General features: G+C 45.9%; 1 protein-coding gene and 1 pseudogene across 1 annotated transcript in view; both read right to left on the reverse strand.

The window, feature by feature from the left end:
- LOC140364316 (cadherin-20-like) overlaps positions 1 to 10,839 on the reverse strand; it is a 25,159-nt gene extending 14,320 nt beyond the window's left edge. Inside the window, exons 1-4 of the mRNA XM_072450413.1 lie at positions 10,673 to 10,839; positions 5,462 to 5,756; positions 2,674 to 2,793; positions 542 to 709 (exon numbers count right to left, since the gene is read on the reverse strand). Of these exons, the coding sequence (XP_072306514.1) occupies positions 542 to 709; positions 2,674 to 2,793; positions 5,462 to 5,756; positions 10,673 to 10,777 (688 nt within the window). The 5' untranslated portion in view covers positions 10,778 to 10,839. The remainder of the gene's footprint in view (positions 1 to 541; positions 710 to 2,673; positions 2,794 to 5,461; positions 5,757 to 10,672) is intronic.
- A 10,961-nt stretch (positions 10,840 to 21,800) lies between these two features.
- On the reverse strand, positions 21,801 to 23,631 carry LOC140364920 (uncharacterized; annotated as a pseudogene).
- Between the last annotated feature and the right edge of the window lie 3,359 nt (positions 23,632 to 26,990).

A 26,990-nucleotide genomic window follows, 5' to 3' on the forward strand; every position in this document is an offset into this window, starting at 1 on the left:
CTAAACCAGGACTAAACTAGGACTAAACCAGGTCTAAACCGGGACTAAACCGGGACTAAACCAGGTCTAAACCAGGTCTAAACCAGGACTAAACCAGGACTAAACCGGGACTAAACCAGGTCTAAACCAGGACTAAACCAGGTCTAAACCAGGTCTAAACCAGGACTAAACCAGGACTAAACTAGGTTTAAACCAGGTCTAAACCAGGTCTAAACCAGGACTAAACCAGGACTAAACTAGGTCTAAACCAGGGCTAAACCGGGACTATACCAGGTCTAAACCAGGACTAAACCAGGTTTAAACCAGGTCTAAACCAGGTCTAAACCAGGACTAAACCAGGACTAAACTAGGTTTAAACCAGGTCTAAACCAGGTCTAAACCAGGACTAAACCAGGACTAAACTAGGTCTAAACTAGGTCTAAACCAGGTCTAAACCAGGTCTGAACCAGGTCTAAACCAGGACTAAACCAGGACTAAACCAGGACTAAACCAGGACTAAACCAGGACTAAACCAGGTCTAAATCCGCTGGCTTGTTCTTACTCTGGTCGAACATGGGAGGGTTGTCGTTGATGTCGCTGAGGCTGATCTCCACGGTGGTCGTCCCTGCGAGGCCCCCCAGCTGGCCCCCCATGTCTTTGGCCTGGATCACGACCGTGTAGTTTTCTCTGGTCTCTCGGTCCATGTCAGCCAGAGAAACACGCACCACGCCTGCGGAAACCCACGGCAACCATCAACACCACTGGACTTTGTGGCAAGTATAACAGAGCGAGAGTTGATTCAATGAATTAAACTTTGTTGTAACGAGTAATTCCACTTCTGCACCAAACTTCCACTGGTTAAAACAGCATTTCCATCACTTAAACAGAGGGCACCGCAATAACACGGAGCAGGGGGCTCCAAACTGTGGCCCGCGGACTGAAGCGGCCCTCAGGCTTCAGGCTGTGGGGACACAATGGACCAAAAGTAATGCATTTCACTGTGAAAATGGGAACTTTTGCTATAAAAACCTAAATAACCAGATTTTTCAATATGTTTTATCGACCAAAAATGTATGTTCCAAACTTTACTAAAAGGTGGAGCGGCTCAGCAAAACTCTGTTCAACGCCTGCTCCACGCCGCTGGCATCGATACCGCACGAGAAAGCACGAGCTGGACTTCTTGATGAGCTGGACAGAGTCATCAAGAAGTCCAGCTCCGTCCTGGGCTGTGCTCTGGACTCGGTGCAGGAGGTGGGGGACAGGAGGGTCCTGGCTAGATTCACATCTATGCTGGACCATGAGTGTCGCCCCCTGCAGGACACTCTCTCCGCTCTGGAGAGCAGCTTCAGTGAGAGACTGATCCACCCTCGATGTGTGAAGGAAAGGTTCCGTAGGTCTTTCCTTCCTGCTGCTGTCAGACTTTATAACAAAAACTGTTAGTACTGAACACTCACAATACTGACCTAACCTAATACTGATGTGCAATTCTGTCATATGTGCAATTACTGTTGGAATTCATGTGCAATTCATGTGCAATTACTGTGAAATTCATGTGCAATCTATGTGCTGTCGTGACACATATTCATGTGCAATTACTGTCGTGATCACATGCAATGGTATTTATGTATTTATTTGTCTATGGGAGTTTTTATTTATAGGAGATCTTCTACTGAAAGTGTTTTTCAGACTTCCTATAAGTGATCTGTTCTTCTGGATCTACCTCTGTATCTACCTGCGTTGCACCAATGAAATTTCCCCATGTGGGACAATAAAGGAATATCTTATCTTATCTTATCTTATTATTAAAGAGCAAAGTAAAGAAACAATGTGCCGTTTTTAACCAGCAACTGTAGAGTTTGTTCAGTTTAAGTTTGTTCAGTTTAAGTTTGTTCAATTTAAGTTTGTTCAGTTTAAGTTTGTTCAGTTTAAGTTTGTTCAGTTTAAGTTTGTTCAGTTTAAGTTTGTTCACTTGTCCTAGAGGTCTTGCAGGGGTCGAGAGGAAGTGGCGACGCAGATCAGGTCAGACGAGCGCGACAAGTCGAGGATTGTCACGGCAACGACACAAACAGCCCGTAATAACGAGGCTCTGTCTGCGGCTGAGGTCTGAGCACGCCGTTGTCCCGGACGCGACGCGGTAAACGTGGTCCATCAGGGTTCAGTTCTGACTTTCTCTCAGTCAGACCTTCCCTCATGAGGATTTGTGTTAGCGCTCCATCTACTGGCAGCAGAGGGAATTACCGTGGCCGAATAAACAAAAGCTAGCTGATTTGATAATTTAATCACGTGACTCTCTGAACCACACGAGCGGCTGTTACATGTCTTTGCGACGAACAGAAAGAGTGACCGGTCACGGGCCTGACTCGCTCCTCGGGGTGTGTGCTAGCTCGAGACCGTAGCGCCCTTAGCGCCCTCTGCCGGTCCGTGTGTGCCAGCTCGGGACCGTAGCGCCCTCTGCCGGTCCGTGTGTGCCAGCTCGGGACCTGTAGCGCCCTCTGCCGGTCCGTGTGTGCCAGCTCGGGACCCATAGCGCCCTCTGCCGGTCCGTGTGTGCCAGCTCGGGACCGTAGCGCCCTCTGCCGGTCCGTGTGTGCCAGCTCGGGACCCGTAGCGCCCTCTGCCGGTCCGTGTGTGCCAGCTCGGGACCGTAGCGCCCTCTGCTGGTCCCCCCCAGACGTTAGCGTTAGCCTCTCTCACCGGTCTTGGCATCCACAGAGAAGTACGGCTGCCCCTCCAGGATGCTGTAAACCACCCGAGCGCTGTTCCCGTACGTGGGATCGTCGGCGTCTGTGGCCGTCAGCTGGATCACCGACGTCCCTGCGAAATAACCACGGCAACGTCAGAAAACTGAACTGCGTCTTTTTTCATAGTTGTGGCCGGGCTGCGACTTATACTCCAGAGCGACTTATATGTAATATTATTAGTTATTTTCACACTGACAACCACAAGAGGGCGCTCTAGGCTCTAAGCGACGCAGAAGAAGATTCTGCACTTCCTCTTCCTCATGGAGTTGTTTAGAAGTGACACAGAGGAAGAAGAATTCAGTGGATTTAGTGATTTGGGGTAAAACTGATGCTTTGCTAAACTTGTTAGCATGTTCTTTATGCTATAGTTATCTGAATAACTGTTCATATGTTACGTTAAAATACCAGACACTTACCACAGTTCTGTCTGTGCCTCATGTAGCTGAAGGTGTTAGCGTTAGCGTACGTCATGTAGCTGAAGGTGTTAGTGTTAGCGTACGTCATGTAGCTGAAGGTGTTAGCGTTAGCATACGTCATGTAGCTGAAGGTGTTAGCCTTAGCATACGTCATGTAGCTGACGGTGTTAGCGTTAGCATACGTCATGTAGCTGAAAGTGTTAGCGTTAGCATGCGTCATGTAGCTGAAGGTGTTAGCGTTAGCATACGTCATGTAGCTGAAGGTGGTAGCGTTAGCATACGTCATGTAGCTGAAGGTGTTAGCGTTAGCATACGTCATGTAGCTGAAGGTGTTAGCGTTAGCATACGTCATGTAGCTGAAGGTGTTAGCGTTAGCATACGTCATGTAGCTGAAGGTGTTAGCGTTAGCATACTTCATGTAGCTGAAGGTGTTAGCGTTAGCATACATCATGTAGCTGAAGGTGTTAGCGTTAGTATACGTCATGTAGCTGAAGGTGTTAGCGTTAGCATACGTCATGTAGCTGAAGGTGTTAGCGTTAGCATACGTCATGTAGCTGAAGGTGTTAGCGTTAGCATACGTCATGTAGCTGAAGGTGTTAGCGTTAGTATACGTCATGTAGCTGAAGGTGTTAGCGTTAGCATACGTCATTTAGCTGAAGGTGTTAGCGTTAGCATACGTCATGTAGCTGAAGGTGTTAGCGTTAGCGTACGTCATGTAGCTGAAGGTGTTAGCGTTAGTATACGTCATGTAGCTGAAGGTGTTAGCGTTAGCGTACTTCATGTAGCTGAAGGTGTTAGCGTTAGCGTACGTCATGTAGCTGAAGGAGTTAGCGTACGTCATGTAGCTGAAGGTGTTAGCGTTAGTATACGTCATGTAGCTGAAGGTGTTAGCGTTAGCATACGTCATGTAGCTGAAGGTGTTAGCGTTAGCATACGTCATGTAGCTGAAGGTGTTAGCGTTAGCATACGTCATGTAGCTGAAGGTGTTAGCGTTAGCATACGTCATGTAGCTGAAGGTGTTAGCGTTAGTATACGTCATTTAGCTGAAGGTGTTAGCGTTAGCATACGTCATGTAGCTGAAGGTGTTAGCGTTAGCATACGTCATGTAGCTGAAGGTGTTAGCGTTAGCATACGTCATGTAGCTGAAGGTGTTAGCGTTAGCATACTTCATGTAGCTGAAGGTGTTAGCGTTAGCATACATCATGTAGCTGAAGGTGTTAGCGTTAGTATACGTCATGTAGCTGAAGGTGTTAGCGTTAGCATACGTCATGTAGCTGAAGGTGTTAGCGTTAGCATACGTCATGTAGCTGAAGGTGTTAGCGTTAGCATACGTCATGTAGCTGAAGGTGTTAGCGTTAGTATACGTCATGTAGCTGAAGGTGTTAGCGTTAGCATACGTCATTTAGCTGAAGGTGTTAGCGTTAGCATACGTCATGTAGCTGAAGGTGTTAGCGTTAGCGTACGTCATGTAGCTGAAGGTGTTAGCGTTAGTATACGTCATGTAGCTGAAGGTGTTAGCGTTAGCGTACTTCATGTAGCTGAAGGTGTTAGCGTTAGCGTACGTCATGTAGCTGAAGGAGTTAGCGTACGTCATGTAGCTGAAGGTGTTAGCGTTAGTATACGTCATGTAGCTGAAGGTGTTAGCGTTAGCATACGTCATGTAGCTGAAGGTGTTAGCGTTAGCATACGTCATGTAGCTGAAGGTGTTAGCGTTAGCATACGTCATGTAGCTGAAGGTGTTAGCGTTAGCATACGTCATGTAGCTGAAGGTGTTAGCGTTAGTATACGTCATTTAGCTGAAGGTGTTAGCGTTAGCATACGTACACATATTCACCATGTTCTCTCATTTGTGATTATTTTAAACTGCATTTACAGAGGAAATGTCTGTTCTTGGTCTTGGATTTGATCAAATAAATTTCCCCCATATGTTTTTTTCTTCTCTACTATGCATCTTTAGGCTGGTGCGACTTATACTCTGGACAATACGGTAATACAGCAGGTTTGAGAGTACTTTTCTGGTATTTTGTCCCTTGCGCACACGAGCCAAACTAATAACCGAGTATTGTAGAACTTCGAACATACCGTATTTTCCGGAGTATAAGTCGCACAAGCCAAAAAATGCATTAAAAAAAACATATATAAGTGGCACTGGAGTATGAGATGCAGTTGCAAGTGTGAAAAAAACAAATAATATCACATATAAGTCGCTCCAGAGTATAAGTATATAAGTATAAATATAAGTATAAGTCGCACCCCGGCCAAAACTATGAAAAGAATCGCGCAGCCGTAACTTCGACACACAAACTCAAAAAACCAAACGCTGACCGATCGCGGACATCTCGGGCACGGCGGCGGCGTACGGCCCGTCCACGAAGCGCGGCTCGTTGTCGTTGATGTCCTGGATCTTCACGATGAACTGGGACTCGGGCTCCAGGGGCCGGTCGGTCTGACGGTTCATGGCCTGAGCGCGGAGCACGTACTGAGACTTGAACTCGCGGTCCAGCCGTTGGATGGCGTGGATGTCGCCCGTGCCGTCGTCGATGGTGAAGGTGGTGCCGGCGCCCTCGCCCGTCAGGATGTAGCGGATGGAGCCGTCGCCTTTGTCCATGTCCGAGTGCAGCTGTGGCACAAAGGTCAAAGGTCAAGCTTCACATGGCGTGTGGTCAATCATCTGCATTTGGGCGATTAAAAGGTGAATTCTGTCACTTTCTTTGCTTTCGACATTGTTTTCTCTCTTTGGCTTTAGTATTTGACATGTCGAACATAAACATGTGAAAAACACACTTTATAAACGAACTTCACCTCAAGAGTTTGACCTTTGACACCAAAATCCAGGGAAAAAAGGAGTGATTTAGAACGAAGCTGAAGACGACGAGTTTATGATACGATTAGAAGCTCAAAAAAGGACATTTTGTGGTTGGTCCAGTCCAGGTCCAGATCCAGTCCAGGTCCAGTCCCAGTCCCAGTCCCGGTCCCAGTCCAGGTCCAGTCCAGGTCCAGTCCAGATCTAGTCCCGGTCCAGTCCTGTCCAGATTCAGTCCAGGTCCAGTCCCAGTCCCAGTCCCGGTCCCGGTCCCAGTCCAGGTCCAGTCACGGTCCAGTCCTGTCCAGATTCAGTCCAGATCCAGTCCAGGTCCAGTCCAGATCTAGTCCCGGTCCAGTCCTGTCCAGATTCAGTCCAGGTCCAGTCCCAGTCCCGGTCCCAGTCCAGGTCCAGTCACGGTCCAGTCCTGTCCAGATTCAGTCCAGATCCAGTCCAGGTCCAGGTCCAGGTGCAGTCCAGTCCAGATCCAGTCCAGGTCCAGGTCCAGTCCAGATCCAGTCCAGGTCCAGGTCCAGGTGCAGTCCAGTCATGATCCAGTCCAGGTCCAGGTCCAGGTGCAGTCCAGTCCTGGTCCAGTCCAGGTCCAGTTCAGGTCCTGTCCAGGTCCAGTTCAGGTCCAGTCCAGGTCCAGTCCAGTCCAGATCCAGGTCTAGTCCAGTCCAGTCCAAAAGTTATGTGTTCCTGCAGACAGGGGGCGCTCTGGGACAGTTTAATTTGCCTTCGGCCGCCTCATCGTTTCATTCTCTAACTTTCTGTTGGTTGAATAAACTCTGGAGGATTCTGGGTCGTCGCAAAAGGAAATTAACCCGATTCTGGAGACGCAATGAGAACATAATCCACACAGAACGTCCCAGACCGAGGAGACGTTACCATGGAAACCCTCCATACGATCTTCTACACATGATGGATACGACCGTGTGGTTCATGGGATCTGCTCAAGACGAGAGGGACCAGTGTTTTCAGTTTATCTTCACCTTTCAAAGTACTAAACCATGACCTAAATAAACCTTTCAGGTGCTCCTGGTCAGAGTTAGATCTGGTTTACTGCTCCTGGTCAGAGTTAGATCTGGTTTACTGCTCCTGGTCAGAGTTAGATCTGGTTTACTGCTCCTGGTCAGAGTTAGATCTGGTTTACTGCTCCTGGTCAGAGTTAGATCTGGTTTACTGCTCCTGGTCAGAGTTAGATCTGGTTTACTGCTCCTGGTCAGAGTTAGATCTGGTTTACTGCTCCTGGTCAGAGTTAGATCTGGTTTACTGCTCCTGGTCAGAGTTAGATCTGGTTTACTGCTCCTGGTCAGAGTTAGATCTGGTTTACTGCTCCTGGTCAGAGTTAGATCTGGTTTACTGCTCCTGGTCAGAGTTAGATCTGGTTTACTGCTCCAGGTCAGTTTAAGCAAAAAAGCGACAGTTCGCGACCCGACGACGACGGCGACAGCGACGACTCCGGGTACGTTAGTGACGAGCGGTGCGATCGTTACGAGGCGGCGAGCTCGGAACGCAGATGGAGTAATGCGTCCGCGGCCTTCGCTGAGAGAGCGGCGAGTCTGTAATCAGAGCGTCGCCGCGGAGACCAATCAGAGCGGCGCCGGGTCCACAAGTGCAAATAGAGCCGCTGATGGGCAATCACACGGCTCTCCTCCAAGTGAAGAGGAGGGAGAGGGTGAGGAGGAGGGAGAGGAGGGAGAGGAGGAGGGAGAGGGTGAAGAGGAGGGAGAAGGTGAAGAGGCGCAGGGATCGCATACACGGAGCTCACGGCTTTAAAGGAGACACTTTTGGCTTTAAAGGAGACACTTTTGGCTTTAAAGGAGACACTTTTGGCTTTAAAGGAGACACTTTCTGCGGCGTTTGTGTCGTTCCGGCGTGAGACTGCGTCGTTTGTACTGAAGACCGCGCACGACTTCCTCTCGGTCGGGCGTTTCCACATCAGGGATTTCGTGTTAGCGCGCCATCGTCTTCGTCTAGTCTTCTTCTCGGGAAAGGAATTGGACCAGGAATTGTGATTGAAATAACGAGCAGACGACGTCGTATTGTGTTTAAAAAGTACATTTTCCGACTTTTGGGACGTAAAAATGGACAAAACGTGCAGGTTATTGTGGTTTTCTGACAGATTCTTGAACTTTTTAGTGAATTAACATTAATAACAGACGTAATCAACGCCACATAGTCCTTCAAAAAAGCCTCTTCGGTCGTCGTAAACCGTCTGATCTGGGTTTAAACGCTCTTCCTCTGGTTCTAATTCCTCCTCTGAAACTTTCCTCTGGGACCGATGGAAAACCCGCTTAATTACGCTCTCGGAATCATTTCATCCGCCGTCGTTTGGGGAATTCTGAGGAGGGAAAAGCAGGATTTACAGGTTCACGTGTGGATTATATTAAATTACACAGCCGCAAACACCTTTTTCCATTTCAATAAAACGTCAGAGATTCATTTGGACGTCGCACAGAACCAGCGTCGTGTCCGCGGCCACTGAACCGGCCGCTCGCTGGTTAACGGGCGACCACTTGGCGACCTACACCACTGTCAACCTGACCACACTTTGGGGACTGAAAAAGCAAAATAACGCATTAAAAGCCAAAAATACATGAAAATAAAATATGTTTTTTTTGTTTATTGCACTAAAAATGTTTAATTCTACATTACCGTATTCTCTGGACTTTAAGTCGCACCAGCCAAAAAAAGCATAATAGAGAAGAAAAAACATGTATAAGTCGCACTGGAGTATAAGTATATAAGTATAAATATAAGTCGCACCCCGACCAAAACTATGAAAAAAGGTGCAATTTATAGTCTGGAAAATATGGTAATTCTATCTATAATTCCAAGCTCTCGATGCTTTGGTTCATTTTTAACATTTGCGCGTTTGAATTTTGCCCGAATCGACGGCTTTTGAACAGGTTTTTTCCCGCCAAAACCGACGCAGACAGATCGGCCAATCCTAGCGCAGCTTTCAGCTCTTTCTTCCTGTTTAGATGACAAAATAAAAGGTAAATATGAACTATGATTAATCATTCAAACTGCATTATTATGACTGATGATCACGTTGATGATTCTCGTGAAGCTGAGGTTAAATCCATCCTCATTTTGTTGATTATTTTGCTTATTTTTGTCCCCCAGAATTCCACAAAAACATATTTATACATATTTTATTTTCTATTTTCATGCAGTTGATTGAATATTACATCTAGAGTGTTTTCCACAAACTCTCTCCGATGTTTACGACGGTCAGGCTCACATTGTTGTTGACAAAAGAGAAAAACTTTATAGATTCAGTCACAAAACTTAATTATATATAAACTTTACATTTATTTATTCATTTATTTACAAGGAAGAAGCTTTAATTTGAGTGCACAAAACCCCACATTGTATTATTTTATCCTTTTATATTCTTTCTGTACTTTTTATTCTACTTCAGCTGTGTTCAAACTATGGCCCAGGGGCCAAATGCGGCCCCTAGTCCCTAGGCCCCCAATGGGCCCTTTTTAACGATGGGCCCTCTTCACGATGGGCCCTCTTCACAATGGGCCCTTTTTAACGATGGGCCCTCTTCACAATGGGCCCTTTTTAACGATGGGCCCTCTTCACAATAGGCCCTTTTTAAAAATGGGCCCTTTTTAACGATGGGCCCTTTACACGATGGGCCCTCTTCACGATGGGCCCTTTTTAACGATGGGCCCTTTTTTCTCGATGGGCCCTCTTCACAATAGGCCCTTTTTAAAAATGGGCCCTTTTTAACGATGGGCCCTTTTTAACGATGGGCCCTTTTCACGATGGGCCCTTTTTAACGATGGGCCCTTTTCACGATGGGCCCCTTTCACGATGGGCCCTCTTCACGATGGGCCCTCTTCACGACGGGCCCTCTTCACGATGGGCCCTCTTCACGACGGGCCCCTTTCACGATGGGCCCTTTTTAACGACGGGCCCTTTTCACGATGGGCCCCTTTCACGATGGGCCCTCTTCATGATGGGCCCTCTTCATGATGGGCCCTCTTTGCGACGGGCCCTCTTCGCGACGGGCCTCTTCACGACAGGCCCCTTTCACAACAGGCCCCTTTCACAACAGGGCCCTTTCACAACAGGGCCCTTCTCACGATTGGCCCTTTTCACAATGGGCCCTTTTCACGATTGGCCCTTTTCATGATGGGCCCTTTTCACGATGGGCCCCTTTTAACGATGGGCCCTTTTCACGACGGGCCCTCTTCGCGACGGGCCCTCTCCACGACGGGCCCTTTTCACGATGGGCCCTCTTCGCGACGGGCCCTTTTCGCGACGGGCCCTTTTCACGACGGGCCCTTTTCACGACGGGCCCTTTTCACGACGGGCCCCTTTCACGATCTGTGATGTCATATTCTATCTGTGACGCTGAGAATCTTCTGCCGTTTTTACCTCCATAAATCGTCTCCGGACTCGTTCTAATCCTGACCAGCGCAATGCATTCTGGGACCAGGAAGTGAGAGGCTTGAAATGCGCTGAACTAATGTACGTGTAATTCCCTCTGCCGCCAGTAGATGCCGCCAAAGTTTGACTAGTTCCGTGGGAAAAAGCAGCGATGATGTGATTTTTGATGAGATGCCAAACTAAAAGTGCTATAAAATAAAAATAATGCAGAAAATTTGTGCTTCAATTCAGGTTTTTGTCTCTTTTTATCGCATCTGCTGAACGTTTACACATTTAATAACATTCCTCCGTCACAAACATCGTTATTCCTGGTTTACCTTTCCGATGTAAAGCGGTTCCAGTCCCGTGTACTCCTCCAACACGAAGAACTGGTTCCAGACCCAGCCTCTCTTCACTCGCCGCTGCAGGCCCGACGCCGCCATCTTGTCTTCTCCCGGCTCCTTCGCCCGCGGTTTACCCAGAATGCCGAGGGGCAGCAGCAGGGCCAGCAGGGCCAGTCGTCCCGCTCGCATCGTTCACGGTAAGACGCTCAGACAGCTGCGAGAGATTTCACTGGACCCTGGAAGGTAAACACAGAATGTAATTGGACCAGGAATGTAATCGTCACAAACTTTTAAAGGGTATATAAAACCCAAAAAAGAAAAATAAATCAATATAAAGCAGAACTAAGAGACATTTCACCTAATTAAACATGTTTTTAAGTCCCTGTGATGTTTAACTATGTGTTTTGTGTTGTTTCAAGAGCCCGCCGTCGCCCCCTGCTGTCTCTGAGCGGTATTTCAAGAGCCCGCCGTCGCCCCCTGCTGTCTCTGAGCGGTATTTCAAGAGTCCGCCGTCGCCCCCTGCTGTCCCTGAGCGGTATTTCAAGAGTCCGCCGTCGCCCCCTGCTGTCTCTGAGCGGTATTTCAAGTGCCCGCCGTCGCCCCCTGCTGTCTCTGAGCGGTATTTCAAGTGCCCGCCGTCACCCCCTGCTGTCTCGGGGCGGAAAACCCTCCTGAGAAACCCTCGCTCTTTTTTATATCTGGCAACGTTACATGTTTCTGTGTGTGATTCTACAGACTTATTATGATAAAGAACGGAAAAATGTGAGAAAAAAAAGCTTTTGCGTCCATTTTCTCCTGACAATGTATTTTCACACGGGACCTGCAGGGGGAGCTCTATCACCAGAGTGACTTTGCTTTAAAGGTGCACTTTTGTCCAGAATGTCCCGCAGTGTGGCATTTAACTGGAGATAAGCAAGTTTCCCGCAACACGATGTGGTTTAGTTTATTTCGGTGCCATAAGTGTTGAGTTAAGAATGTTTTTGGTTTACTTTAGGTCCAAGTGTCAGCGGAAAAGACCGACTGCATCAAAACGTTGCTGCCTTCATTAGTTTCGACATGAATTTATCAAAAAAATAAAGATACCGTCTAATATTCTGGGCAAAACGACAACGTCTTCCTGGAGATTAGAAGCTTCTCCATGAATAATAACACCGCGCTTCATTAATCAAGTGCAAAAGGCTCGAATAGCAGTTTATTCTTAACCGTGTGGAGCCGCGCCCGGAGCTGCAGACGAGGCGTGAACACCACAAAAAACCCAAACACCTCGAACGCGTCGCAAAAACGCACGCACACACACACCACACACACCCACCGCACACACACACCGCACACACACACACCGCACACACACACCGCACACACACACACACACACCGCACACACACACACACACCGCACACACACACACCGCACACACACACCGCACACACACACACACACACACACCGCACACACACCGCACACACACACACACACACACACACACGCACACACACACCACACACACACACGCACACACACACCACACACACCCACCGCACACACACACACACACACACACACACACACACGCACACACCGCACACACCGCACACACACACACGCACACACACACACACGCACACACACACACACGCACACACCGCACACACACACCGCACACACACACGCACACACCGCACACACCCACCGCACACACACACACACACACCGCACACACACACCGCACACACACACACACACACACACCGCACACACACACCGCACGCACACACACACGCACACACACACGCACACACACACGCACACACACACGCACACACCGCACACACACACACACACACACCGCACACACCGCACACACACACACGCACACACACACGCACACACACACGCACACACCGCACACACACACACGCACACACCGCACACACACACCGCACACACACACACACCGCACACACGCACAAACACACAGCACACACACACCGCACACACACACCGCACACACCGCACCGCACACACACACACCGCACACACCGCACACACACACACACACACACACCGCACACACACCGCACACACACACACACACCGCACACACGCACAAACACACAGCACACACACACACACCGCACACACGCACAAACACACAGCACACACACACACACCGCACACACACACCGCACACACACACCGCACACACCGCACACACACCGCACACACACACACACACACCGCACACACTGCACACACACACACACACACACACACACACCGCACATACCGCACACACCGCACACACACACACACACACCGCACACACACACACCACACACACACCGCACACACACACACACCGCACACACACACACACGCACACACACACACCACACACCCACCGCACACACCACACACACCGCACACACACACCACAAACACACCGCACACACCGCACACACACACACACCGCACACACACACACACACACCGCACACACGCACAAACACACATCACACACAAACACACCGCACACACCCACCGCACGTGGGCTCTTAACAACGCCGCAGAGAAAACACGGAATGAACACGGAACGAACGCACGACGAGAAGCCGCAGAGTGTTAGTGCGAGCGCTGTTCGCCGCCGGTTTGCGCTCGGCTCGGTGTGAATACGAGTCTCGTGTCTCGTGTCTGCGCCACCTGCTGTTCCGCCTGTTGTATTGCACGTTGTATTGCACGTTGCACACGGCACCTTTAAACCTGTAAAACCCACCGCAGCAGGATTATACTTCAAACACTTCTAAATATATATATAACTCCAAATATTTCCCCCTCAGCACCACATTTACAGTTATACTTGTGTTTACTACAATCTCTAGAACACACAAATATATATATATATATAGAATGTTTTGAAAGCTGTGCAATACCAGACGTTTGGTTCTGATCCGATACAATAAATACCGGGCCAGTTTTGAGATATCGATATCAAAACAAAGTAATTTAGTTTGACATTGAAACGTGTTTAATAATTCACCAAATTAATTTAAAATAGAGTACCGTATTTTCCGGACTATAAATCGCACCCTTTTTCATAGTAGAAAAAGCTTCAGTTGTAGTCATCTGGACTCAGTTTGAAAAAATAGACGTTTCGACTCTCATCCAAGAGTCATTGTCAATAAAAGAATTTAGGTCGAGAACTCCGATATTAATACTGTTCTGTGGTAAGACCCGCCCATTGGGAGGAGCCTTCCTGAAGTAGAAAGAGTTGTTTGTTTCAACAGAAACTCCCCCTTGTATCTACCGAGCTAGCCTATTCAGAATCTTAATGGGCTATTAGAAACCTCTTTGTCTTTGTGAGACCCTGGCTCAACCACCCTGAGTACCTGATTAGCATCTGAATGTCCTTTACCTTTCCAGGGGTTCAGAATCCCATTATAAATAACAGGAAGATGAAACCTAAGCCCTCCATTTCTGTTTAAAGAAGGTCTTTCTTTTTTAACAAAAATAGCTTCCTTGACTCCTCTTTCAAACCATCTTTTCTCCCTGCTTAAAACCTTCACCTCACCGTCTTCAAACGAGTGATTAGAGGCTTCAAGATGGAGATGCACGGCACTCTGAGGTCCTGAACTTGTATTTCTTCTGTGCTGATAAAGCCTCTTGTGTAGAGGCTGTTTTGTCTCACTATGTAACGTTCTTTACAGCTTTCTTCACTGCATTGGATCGAATAAACTACATTGCTCTGTTTTTGAGTCGGCAACTTGTCCTTAGGGTGAACCAGTTTTTGTCTTAAAGTGTTTCCTGGTTTAAAATAAATAACAGGAGGGCCTGTGGTTACCCCGCTTGGGCTCTCAACAGAGTGAAGAGAACCAAGAAGCAGGACAAAAGGGAAACTGAACAGAGAAGGAAGGGTGTTTCTATCCCTTATGTGTCTGGCCTGTCGGAAAAAACTGCAGAGAATTTTTAGACAACACGAAGTCCCTGTTTATTTTAAACCAGGAAACACTTTAAGACAAAAACTGGTTCACCCAAAGGACAAGTTGCCGACTCAAAAACAGAGCAATGTAGTTTATTCGATCCAATGCAGTGAAGAAAGTTGTAAAGAACGTTACATAGTGAGACTAAACAGCCTCTACACAAGAGGCTTTATCAGCACAGAAGAAATACTAGTTCAGGACCTCAGAGTGCCGTGCATCTCCATCTTGAAGCCTCTAATCACTCGTTTGAAGACGGTGAGGTGAAGGTTTTAAGCAGGAGAAAAGATGGTTTGAAAGAGGAGTCAAGGAAGCTATTTTTGTTAAAAAAGAAAGACCTTCTTTAAACAGAAATGGAGGGCTTAGGTTTAATCTTCCTGTTATTTATAATGGGTTACTGAACCCCTGGAAAGGTAAAGGACCAGGGAATTCAAATGCTAATCAGGTACTCAGGGTGGTTGAGCCAGGGTCTCACTAAGACAAAGAGGATTCTAATAGCCCATTAAGATTCTGAATAGGCTCGGTAGATACAAGGGGGAAGTTTCTGTTGAAACAAACAACTCTTTATACTTCAGGAAGGCTCCTCCCAATGGGCGGGTCTTACCACAGAACAGTATTAATATCGGAGTTCTCGACCTAAATTCTGTTATTGACAATGACTCTTGGATGAGAGTCGAAACGTCTACTTTTTCAAACTGAGTCCAGATGACTACAACTGAAGCTTTTTCTACTATGGAACACGCCTGGACGAATGAGGGATTACACCGACACCCTTTTTCATAGTTTTGGGCGGGGTGCGACTTATACTTATATTTATACTTATATACTTATATACTTATATATTTATACTCCTAGAGCGACTTATATGTGATATTATTTGTTATTTTCACACTTGCAACTGCATTTCATTCTCCAGTGCGACTTATATATGTTTTTTCTTCTCTATTATGCATTTTTCAGCTGGTGCGACTTATACACTGGAAAATACGGTATTTCTTATAGAACACATTATATATATTTTCATTTCTGTGTGAAGTCGTGTGTCCTACAGTCAGGTCTTGACGATACGAGCTGCTCACGAAGGCCACAGGGGGCGCTGCGTTCACTGGAGGTAAGCAGCGTTTACCGTCACCGATGTCACTTCCTGTATGAGTGTCCCTGCTGTGATGTCACTTCCTGTATGAGTGTCCCTGCTGTGATGTCACTTCCTGTATGAGTGTCCCTGGTGTGATGTCACTTCCTGTATGAGTGTCCCTGCTGTGATGTCACTTCCTGTATGAGTGTCCCTGGTGTGATGTCACTTCCTGTATGAGTGCTGTGATGTCACTTCCTGTATGAGTATCCCTGGTGTGATGTCACTTCCTGTATGAGTGTCCCTGGTGTGATGTCACTTCCTGTATGAGAGTCCCTGGTGTGATGTCACTTCCTGTATGAGAGTCCCTGGTGTGATGTCACTTCCTGTATGAGTGTCCCTGCTGTGATGTCACTTCCTGTATGAGTGTCCCTGGTGTGATGTGTCCCTGGTGTGATGTCACTTCCTGTATGAGTGTCCCTGGTGTGATGTCACTTCCTGTATGAGTGTCCCTGGTGTGATGTCACTTCCTGTATGAGTGTCCCTGGTGTGATGTCACTTCCTGTATGAGTGTCCCTGCTGTGATGTCACTTCCTGTATGAGTGTCCCTGGTGTGATGTGTCCCTGGTGTGATGTCACTTCCTGTATGAGTGTCCCTGGTGTGATGTCATTTCCTGTATGAGTGTCCCTGGTGTGATGTCACTTCCTGTATGAGTGTCCCTGGTGTGATGTCACTTCCTGTATGAGTGTCCCTGGTGTGATGTCACTTCCTGTATGAGTGTCCCTGGTGTGATGTCACTTCCTGTATGAGTATCCCTGGTGTGATGTCACTTCCTGTCACAGATTTTTCAACGTTTTCTCCACAAATACCTGCTCGATCGGTGTAAAACTATAATTTAAATGTACGACACCAAATAAAGTCAGAATTAGAAGATGGTAAAAACCTGTCAGAGGAACTTTAACTGGAGGATCTTCTGCTAAAACGACTTTTCTAATACGTCAGCTTCACATTATCTTTATCATAATAAAACACAAATTATCTCTGGTCAGAAGAGTCTTTGTCTGGTCTCACACTGACAAAGCGCTCATTAGAGACGCTCGCTCGGGAGGTTTGAAGCGCCCGCCGCGAGACCACCAGAAGAGACCACCACTGTGTCCTTCAAAACTCTCAAAAATATCAACTCTCTCAAGCCACGAATTATGTGAAAAAACTCCTCTTGTTCACATAGACAGAATCTTTTCACACATTGTGTCTAATTATGATTCTGATTTGTCCATCATCAGAATGAGAAAAGACTTTGTTGCCAAAAAAATAGTCAAAAAGGTTAAATATTTCAGCTCAATATTTCAACATGAATTCTCTTAAAATCAAAATGATTTTCTCTGGGTCAACATAAAGTTACATCATATATTTAAAAATACTCAATATTTCATTTTTTGAGTGTGTTCAGGCCTAAAGTATCAAGAAAATTATATATATCATATTTTTTAACATAATCTTGACTAAACATATATTCATAGCAAAGGCTGGTACAGTTCTGCTTAGCTCCAATGCATTTTAAATGAGAGAGTTAGCGTTAGCGTTAGCATCCAAACACCACTTTATTGACGTCGTGATTGGCGCAAACATTAGCATAAAGGCTAACGAGCATGTATTAAACATTTCTTAGAACGCAGTTGTTTTTTTCAACAATCGCCAAATATCTATATATATACATTCATTAGAACACTTTGGAAAATAAGAGCTGGAAGCAAGATACTGACACATAAAAGGTCTTTGTTTGTCTGTCACAAAAACAACTTTATCATACGAGGAGTTCCTCAGGGCTCTGCTTTCGGACTTGGACAGTTTTCAATCAAACTTCTGTCTTTAACTTCCATTTCCTCTGGTATTATTGCACTTTTTGTTTCTAAACACACATTTCTAACATGTATTATGAAATATCAGAGATCGACCAATATGTGATAAACCGATGTCGTTGAGCTGTGCTTTTGGTTTGATATGTACGGCCGATTTTCACAATATCCCCTAAATGATGTAATACAAATTGACTAAAAACACATCCACACTCCAGTATTTTGTCAAAAACTAAATATTTATGCTTAAAAGTGCTAATATCGGCCATGGAAATAATTGAAATACTGAGCTTATTTTAAATTATTATGTAACCTTTATATGGTGAATGTGATCATTATTGTAAAAGGCGTTCCTCAGGGATCTGCCTTCAGCCCTTTGCATTTCCAATTTCCGTCTTGTTGAATTTCATGCTTAAACTTGCATATCCCCCCGGTACAAACATTTAGCGCCGTCATTGCACTTTTCCCTTTCTGTCCAATTCTGTCCGTATCGACGCTCCTTTCTCGCTCGTCTCACGCCACTTTTCTGCCCCTCGACATTAACGTTTGTCCATTATGCGCCGCGCCCGAAGCTACATCTGCTCCCGCTTCTCCTCCTTTTTCAATTAGCGTCAACAAGGCGCGGACAAAACACCCGGACTCACTGCCAAAAGAACCGCCCCCGAGAAAAGAGGTGCTCAATGGCCGACGCGGGGATAAGAGAGTGCCCGACTTCATCACGCCTTTGTCGCCGGGCGCATTCCGCCCGTCCGGCTGCTCAGACTCAGTCCATCATTGTCGCGGCGCTCACAAAAAGCCCGTTGAGACGCGGACAGTGGGCGTGTCGCTATTCCCCTCGCTTGCTCTTTTGTGCGCATGTGTTAAGTGCCCATTGACGGCTTAAGCGGAACAAGAATAGGCCGCCACTTGACCCGCGTGACCCGCCCCTCCCTTTCAGCCGCCCCCGAGCCCCAAACCCCGCCCCTTTCTTCCCCCGCAGCTTGTGTCTTGGCGTTTGGCACCGTTTTGTACTTTTCTAATAAGTTGGCGTTTCTCCTTTTGGCTTGTTTAAAGTCGGGAGCAGATGTTCGGGTTGATGTTTCCGTCGGAGCGTGTCTTATGGCATTTCACTTGTTTAAATGAAAAAGCAGCTGGCGCGCACCGTCGCAATATGGTGTCGATAAAGTTCTGAGCGAGGACGCGTCGGCGCTAAAGAGTTTGAAGATAAACGACGGGGTTTTGATTATTTTATCACAAAGTTAGAGAGAACGTGGAGAGATGTTCAGCCGAGACACACTGCAGCTCAGACTCTGTTTAAAGGGGCACTATGTAACTTTTCTACTGAGGATGCGTCGCTCGCTCGTTTCCATAGAGACGTCATCGCTTTGCTTGGATTTTGAACTCGTCTCTCTCGCGTTTATTCAATCGCACGTCTCTTTATTGCTAAAAAAACACCTTGAAAAACATGAATCGTCACTGTGAGCGGGCTAGCCTCTCCGCAGATCTGACCCGTCACCTACAGTTCCACAGTAATGCCGCACTGTGGAACGTTCCAGGTAACATCTCCAAATCGTATCTAAAGTCTGATCTTTTAACGCAAGCAATTCACTTCTTTTCTGTCTTCTATCACTTCTTTGCTCGTTTCATTGAAATGGTTTTATTGTTGTTCTGTCTTTGAGTGAATAATTGTAAATAAATAAATGTAATATGATTAAATAAATGTGAAATATGAAGAGTGTTTTTAAAAGTTAACACTATGTACGTCTTTATAATGTCGTGCTGCAACTGACAAATACTCTGGAAACGATCTCTCCAGCGACTTCTTTTCTCCCGATTTTTAGTTTGGACAAATCATAATCCCGTCGACACATGTGAGCGTTCTGCCGTTTTGTCTGTTTCAAACGATGATCTTCGCTCGACTTCGTTCCCACCGCGCTCCGAGTCGGGCCCAGGGTTAGCGGGCCCTTCTCGGTGTGTGGCGTCGCCCTCTTTGCCCCTCTTGGCCCCCACTTTAGCCCTTCTTTTGCTCCTCTTTTGTCCCTCTTTTGTCCATCTGTGCCCCTCTTTTGTCCCTCTTTTGTCCATCTGTGCCCCACTTTTGCCCCTCTTTTGCTCCTCTTTTGCCCCACTTTTGCTCCTCTTTTGCCCCTCTTTTGTCCCTCTTTTCCCCTTCTTTTGCCCCTCTTTTTCCCACTTTTGCCCCTCTTTGCCCCACTTTTGCCCCCCTATGCCCCTCTTTCTCCCACTTTTGCCCCTCTTTCCCCCACTTTTGCCCTTCTTTGCCCCTCTTTCTCCTTCTTTGTCCCTCTTTGCCCCTCTTTTGTCCCTCTTTTGTCCATCTGTGCCCCACTTTTGCCCTTCTTTGCCCCTCTTTCTCCTTCTTTGTCCCTCTTTGCCCCTCTTTTGTCCCTCTTTTGTCCATCTGTGCCCCACTTTTGCCCCTCTTTTGCCCCTCTTTTTCCCACTTTTGCCCCTCTTTGCCACTCTTTTTCCCACTTTTGCCCCTCTTTGCCCCTCTTTGCCTTCACTTTTCTGACTTTTATTCCGCTCTGATTTCACACTGGTCGTGTCCTTTGAGCTCCCCTCACCTCGGCGGATAAAGAAACCCCCCACGCCGCCTCCAGAACCCTCGGCGCCCTCTTTTCTTAAAGGCGTGAAACGAGCCCGCCCTCTTCTGCCCGCGCTCAATTCTCCAGAAGACACGGCTAATTTGTTAACCACAATTGATTCGCCGCGGTTGGAAATAGAAAAAGGGTCGAGCGGCCGAGGGCTTGGGAAAAGTGGCTGTGAATAAAGTGGCATTAGCAAAAACACAGCAACGTTTTTTTTCCACAGAAATATCGTTTAGCGGCGCGAGGGGAAAAGTCCCGAGCGTGACCGAGCGGCCCCTGAGCGGCCCCGAGCGCCCCGCACGCTCGACTGTCTGATCTGCAAATGTTTATTTACTCCTTTATTCCTAATTAAATCCAAAACGGTGGCGGCGCTAACTTTTAATGGGCACAGGATTCCTGGAGTTGGTTAAACGGAGAGAGAGATTCAGGCCGAAATCGGGCGGAATAAACCGGAAAAGTGGAAGAGCGAGCGCTCGTTTAATTAGCGTCGTTTTGACTTTGAGGTGGAGAAATTTGGCGAGATTTAGTTAAAAGTTTGGATTGATTTTGGACGGACTCGACACTGATGCCCGGCTCCTGCCATCGCCTCAGACTGGTCCAGTTTGAGTCCAGTTTTGGTCCAATTTTAGTCAAATTTTTGTCCAGTTTTGGTCCAGTTTTGGTCCAGTTTGAGTCCAGTTTTAGTCCAGTTTTGGTCCAGTTTTAGTCGAATTTTAGTCCAGTTTGAGTCCAGTTTTGGTCCAATTTTAGTCCAATTTTAGTCCAGTTTTAGTCCAGTTTTGGTCCAGTTTTGGTCCAGTTTTAGTCCAGTTTTGGTCCAGTTTCCACACTGTATATGCTGCTTTTTTGGACTCTTAAGGCGCTTTTGGGTTAAACAAACAAAGCAAAAGGAGAACGACGGTGTGAAAACTGAAGCGAACGCGAGGTTAAACTTCTAAAACTTCTAAAACAAAAGAAAACAGAAGAAAACAGAAGAAAACAGAAGAAAACAGAAGAAAACAGAAGAAAACAGAAGAAAACAGAAGAAAACAGAAGAAAACAGAAATACTTTGAACGACTGAGAAGTGTTTGTTGTTTTGTTTTTTCCATTGTGCGAATGTCGGTGAAGTTCTTCCATAAATTCACATTTTAAAGGGATAAAAACAAACAAACTTTTACTCAAACATTTAAATTCTTGTGTAATGTACTTTAAAGGCGGTATGGACGATTTTTCGGCGATTTGAGACCGCAGGCGGAAGTGCGCATGCCACTCCCCCGTGCGGACCGATACAACACACACGTGCGTTTGTTTATTAGCGCGACGGAGCGCATCGCATCTCTCGTCTCCCGTAGATTTCTGTCTTTCTCCGTCTTCATTTTGCCCCGTACACTGAGGGAACTATATTATGATAGATCCATGCGCTTAGGCACACGGAAACGTGGGGACGAGCGTGACGCGGCTGCAGGTGAGCGATAGGTGCGTTTTATGATTGATACGTGGCAGGACAAATGATTTATCCACGCCACGAGGAAATATGATACAAAATGTGCTGAAAAAAAATCGTCCATTCCACCTTTAACTGTGCGTTTACGGCTTTACATGAAATGAATAAAAACAGCTGCAGTAACAGCCAATGAGCATCTAGAATTCACACTTCAGAGTCTTCAGAGTCTTCAGAGTCTTTAGAGTCTTCTGTGTCTTTTGTGTCTTTTGTGTCTTTAGTGTCTTTAGAGTCTTTAGAGTCTGAGTCTTCAGAGTCTTTAGTGTCTTTAGTGTCTTTAGTGTCTTTAGTGTCTTTAGAGTCTTTAGAGTCTGAGTCTTCTGAGTCTTTTGTGTCTTTTGTGTCTTTAGTGTCTTTAGTGTCTTTAGTGTCTTTAGTGTCTTCAGAGTCTTTAGAGTCTTTAGAGTCTTTAGAGTCTGAGTCTTCAGAGTCTTTAGTGTCTTTAGTGTCTTTAGAGTCTTTAGAGTCTGAGTCTTCAGAGTCTTTAGTGTCTTTAGTGTCTTTAGTGTCTTTAGTGTCTTTAGAGTCTTTAGAGTCTGAGTCTTCAGAGTCTTTTGTGTCTTTTGTGTCTTTAGTGTCTTTAGTGTCTTTAGTGTCTTTAGAGTCTTTAGAGTCTGAGTCTTCAGAGTCTTTTGTGTCTTTTGTGTCTTTAGTGTCTTTAGAGTCTTTAGAGTCTTTAGAGTCTGAGTCTTCAGAGTCTTTAGTGTCTTTAGTGTCTTTAGAGTCTTTAGAGTCTTTAGAGTCTGAGTCTTCAGTCTTTTGTGTCTTTTGTGTCTTTAGAGTCTTTAGAGTCTGAGTCTTCAGAGTCTTTAGTGTCTTTAGTGTCTTTAGTGTCTTTAGTGTCTTTAGAGTCTTTAGAGTCTGAGTCTTCTGAGTCTTTTGTGTCTTTTGTGTCTTTAGTGTCTTTAGAGTCTTTAGAGTCTTTAGAGTCTTTAGAGTCTGAGTCTTCAGAGTCTTTAGTGTCTTTAGTGTCTTTAGTGTCTTTAGTGTCTTTAGAGTCTTTAGAGTCTGAGTCTTCTGAGTCTTTTGTGTCTTTTGTGTCTTTAGTGTCTTTAGTGTCTTTAGAGTCTTTAGAGTCTGAGTCTTCAGTCTTTTGTGTCTTTTGTGTCTTTTGTGTCTTTAGTGTCTTTAGTGTCTTTAGAGTCTTTAGAGTCTTTAGTGTATTTAGTGTATTTAGTGTCTTTAGTGTATTTAGTGTCTTTAGTGTCTTTAGTGTCTTTAGAGTCTTTAGAGTCTGAGTCTTCAGTCTTTTGTGTCTTTTGTGTCTTTAGAGTCTTTAGAGTCTGAGTCTTCAGAGTCTTTAGTGTCTTTAGTGTCTTTAGTGTCTTTAGTGTCTTTAGAGTCTTTAGAGTCTGAGTCTTCAGAGTCTTTTGTGTCTTTTGTGTCTTTTGTGTCTTTTGTGTCTTTAGAGTCTTTAGAGTCTGAGTCTTCAGAGTCTTCAGAGTCTTTAGTGTCTTTAGAGTCTGAGTCTTCAGAGTCTTTAGTGTCTTTAGTGTCTTTAGTGTCTTTAGTGTCTTTAGAGTCTGAGTCTTCAGAGTCTTTTGTGTCTTTTGTGTCTTTTGTGTCTTTTGTGTCTTTAGTGTCTTTAGAGTCTGAGTCTTCAGAGTCTTCAGAGTCTTTAGTGTCTTCAGAGTCTTTTGTGTCTTTAGTGTCTTTAGAGTCTTTAGAGTCTGAGTCTTCAGAGTCTTTAGTGTCTTTAGAGTCTTTAGAGTCTGAGTCTTCAGAGTCTTTTGTGTCTTTAGTGTCTTTAGAGTCTTTAGAGTCTTCAGCTCCGTCCACATCTGGCCCCTCACGCTGGGCCCTCACCACATCTTGGATCACTTTATCAGCTCTTTCTGATCTGGGGCCCGAACCGCAGCCGCTCGTCGACGCCCCACGTCCCGTCACTATCGCGCTTCCTGTCACCGTCGGCCCCCAGAACCGCAGCGGGACGGGGCCCGGCGTTTGGCTTTGATCGTGGCCAGCTGCCGAGTGTCATTGTGGGCTACTGAATAATACTGAAGCTACAGCTAACGTATGTAGTGCTAACTAAAGTACAAATAATACTGAAGGAGCACAGAGGCCCCCAGGAACCACCGCTCACACAATACTGAAGGAGCACAGGGGCCCCCAGCAACCACCGCTCAAACAATACTGAAGGAGCACAGGGGCCCCCAGCAACCACCGCTCACACAATACTGAAGGAGCGCAGGGGCCCCCAGCAACCACCGCTCACACAATACTGAAGGAGCACAGGGGCCCCCAGCAACCACCGCTCACACAATACTGAAGGAGCACAGGGGCCCCCAGCAACCACCTCTCACACAATACTGAAGGAGCACAGGGGCCCCCAACCACCACCGCTCACACAATACTGAAGGAGCACAGGGGCCCCCAGCAACCACCGCTCACACAATACTGAAGGAGCACAGGGGCCCCCAACAACCACCGCTCACACAATACTGAAGGAGCACAGGGGCCCCCAACCACCACCGCTCACACAATACTGAAGGAGCACAGGGGCCCCCAACCACCACCGCTCACACAATACTGAAGGAGCACAGGGGCCCCCAACCACCACTGCTCACACAATACTGAAGGAGCACAGGGGCCCCCAGCAACCACCGCTCACACAATACTGAAGGAGCACAGGGGCCCCCAACCACCACCGCTCACACAATACTGAAGGAGCACAAGGGCCCCCAGCAACCACCGCTCACACAATACTGAAGGAGCACAGGGGCCCCCAGCAACCACCGCTCACACAATACTGAAGATAATACTACAGTAAACATATGTAGCACCAAGAACTAAAGTAAAAGGACAACGGACGTGTAAACATCAAGGAAATGTGAGTTTAAACAGGCGAGTTTTGAGTACTGAAGACTACTATTAGTACTACTATTATTACTACTACTATTACTACAACTGCTACAACTACAACTATTACTACTACTACTACTACTACTACTACTTCTTCTTCTACTACTTCTTCTTCTACTACTGCTACAGCTACAACTACAACTACAACTACTACAACTACTACTACTACTACAACTATTACTACTACTACTACTACTACTACTACTACTACTACTACTACTACTGCTGCTGCTACTACTACTACTACTACTACTACTACTACAACTACAACTACAACTACTACTACTACTACTACTACTACTTCTTCTTCTTCTTCTTCTTCTTCTTCTTCTTCTTCTACTACTACTACTACTACTTCTTCTTCTACTACTGCTACAGCTACAGCTACAGCTACAGCTACAACTACAACTACAACTACAACTACTACTACTACTACTACTACTACTACTTCTACTGCTGCTGCTGCTACTACTACTACTACTACTACTACTTCCAGTGCTACTTCCACTTCTGCTTCTGTTGTGGTCTGCTGGGACGTGTTTTCAATTACGCTCCTGGTGCGCTGGTCGTGTGCCACGCTCTTCGCTCTTCTCTCTTCGCTCCCCGCCCCTCCTCCTCCTCCTCTTTAATGTTCACCGCACGACTCGAGCTCGTCTGAAGCAGCAAACACACGCCAATAATGGGAAACACATTTGCTTTTCGGAGGAGAAACATCATCGCTGCGCTGCAATCAGTTTTGGTCCAGTTTTGGTCCAGTTTAAGTCCAGTTTAAGTCCAGTTTAAGTCCAGTTTGAGTCCAGTTTAAGTCCAGTTTAAGTCCAGTTTAAGCCCAGTTTAAGCCCAGTTTTAGTGCAGTTTTGGTCCAGTATTGGTCAAGTTATAGTCCAGTTTAAGTCCAGTTTAAGTCCAGTTTAAGTCCAGTTTAAGCCCAGTTTAAGCCCAGTTTTAGTGCAGTTTTGGTCCAGTATTGGTCAAGTTATAGTCCAGTTTAAGTCCAGTTTAAGTCCAGTTTTGGTCCAGTTTAAGTCCAGTTTTGGTCCAGTTTAAGTCCAGTTTAAGTCCAGTTTGAGTCCAGTTTAAGTCCAGTTTGAGTCCAGTTTTAGTCCAGTTTGAGTCCAGTTTAAGTCCAGTTTGAGTCCAGTTTAAGTCCAGTTTGAGTCCAGTTTAAGTCCAGTTTACGTCCAGTTTTGGTCCAGTTTCCGTCCAGTTTTGGTCCAGTTTTGGTCCAGTTTGAGTCCAGTTTCCACACTGTATACGCTGCTTTTCTGGACTCTTAAGGCGCTTTACGGGGAAACAAACAAAGCAAAAGGAGAACGACGGTGTGAAAACTGAAGCGAACGCGAGGTTAAACTTCTAAAACAGAAGAAAACAGAAGAAAACAGAAGAACTTTGAACGACTGAGAGGCGTTTGTTTTGGAGCCCACATTTAAACGTGATTAATATCGACCGGAGAGTATTTGAGCTCCTCGTGATTCCTTTGGGACGCATAAAAGAGTCTGCGGTTCCATCAATCTGAAGACTCAAACTTTAGGTCAGAGGCAAAGTTTCTTTTGCTCGATTAGAGACAAAAAACCTCCTTACTCCACGTATAATTGAAGTCAGGGTTATTCAGACAATCATCAACGCATGAAATGAAGAGGAAATGAAAGCAGATGAACCTCGCACACATAACACATAAACCGCAGTATTTGGAGCGTTCTTGTCCTTTAAACTCGCTCTGGAGTATTTTGACTTTTGCGTCTCGTGTTTTAGAACTTTAAATAATGTGAGTATTGTAAACGTGACTGTCGGGCAGTTTAAAGAGAGAAAAGGCCCGTTTTGTATCATTTGTAATAATCCTAATGATCGATTAGAGCAACAATCATGAGCCCGATAATACTACAATTATTACTACTATTCACAAAGTATACTTCAACTTCAAATCTCTTGGTTTTATTAAAGTTTTCAGATTATTTAGTCAAGTCAAACGATTATTTCTATTGTAAATTGAGACTTTTTAATACATTTTTAACCAGATAAAGGTTGAACTAAAATGACTGTAAGAATTTTTATGGCTAAAGTGTATTATAAATGAAAAGCAGAAATGGTTTATTCTTTTTTTGTTTTGGTCCAGTTTTAGTCAAGTTTTAGTTCAATTTTGGTCCAGTTTTAGTCCAGTTTTGGTCCAGTTTTAGTCCAGTTTTAGTTCAGTTTTAGTCCAGTTTTAGTTCAGTTTTGGTCCAGTTATAGTCCAGTTATAGTCCAGTTTTGGTCCAGTTTTGGTCCAGTTTTGGTCCAGTTTTGGTCCAGTTTTAGTTCAGTTTTAGTTCAGTTTTAGTCCAGTTTTAGTTCAGTTTTGGTCCAGTTTTAGTCCAGTTTTGGTCCAGTTTTAGTCCAGTTTTGGTCCAGTTTTGGTCCAGTTTTGGTCCAGTTTTGGTCCAGTTTTAGTCCAGTTTTAGTTCAGTTTTAGTCCAGTTTTGGTTCAGTTTTGGTCCA

Source organism: Eucyclogobius newberryi, unplaced genomic scaffold (assembly GCF_026437365.1).
Source record: "Eucyclogobius newberryi isolate DKJ021-1_F unplaced genomic scaffold, fEucNew1.0.hap1 SCAF_18, whole genome shotgun sequence".
NCBI lineage: Eukaryota > Metazoa > Chordata > Actinopteri > Gobiiformes > Gobiidae > Eucyclogobius > Eucyclogobius newberryi.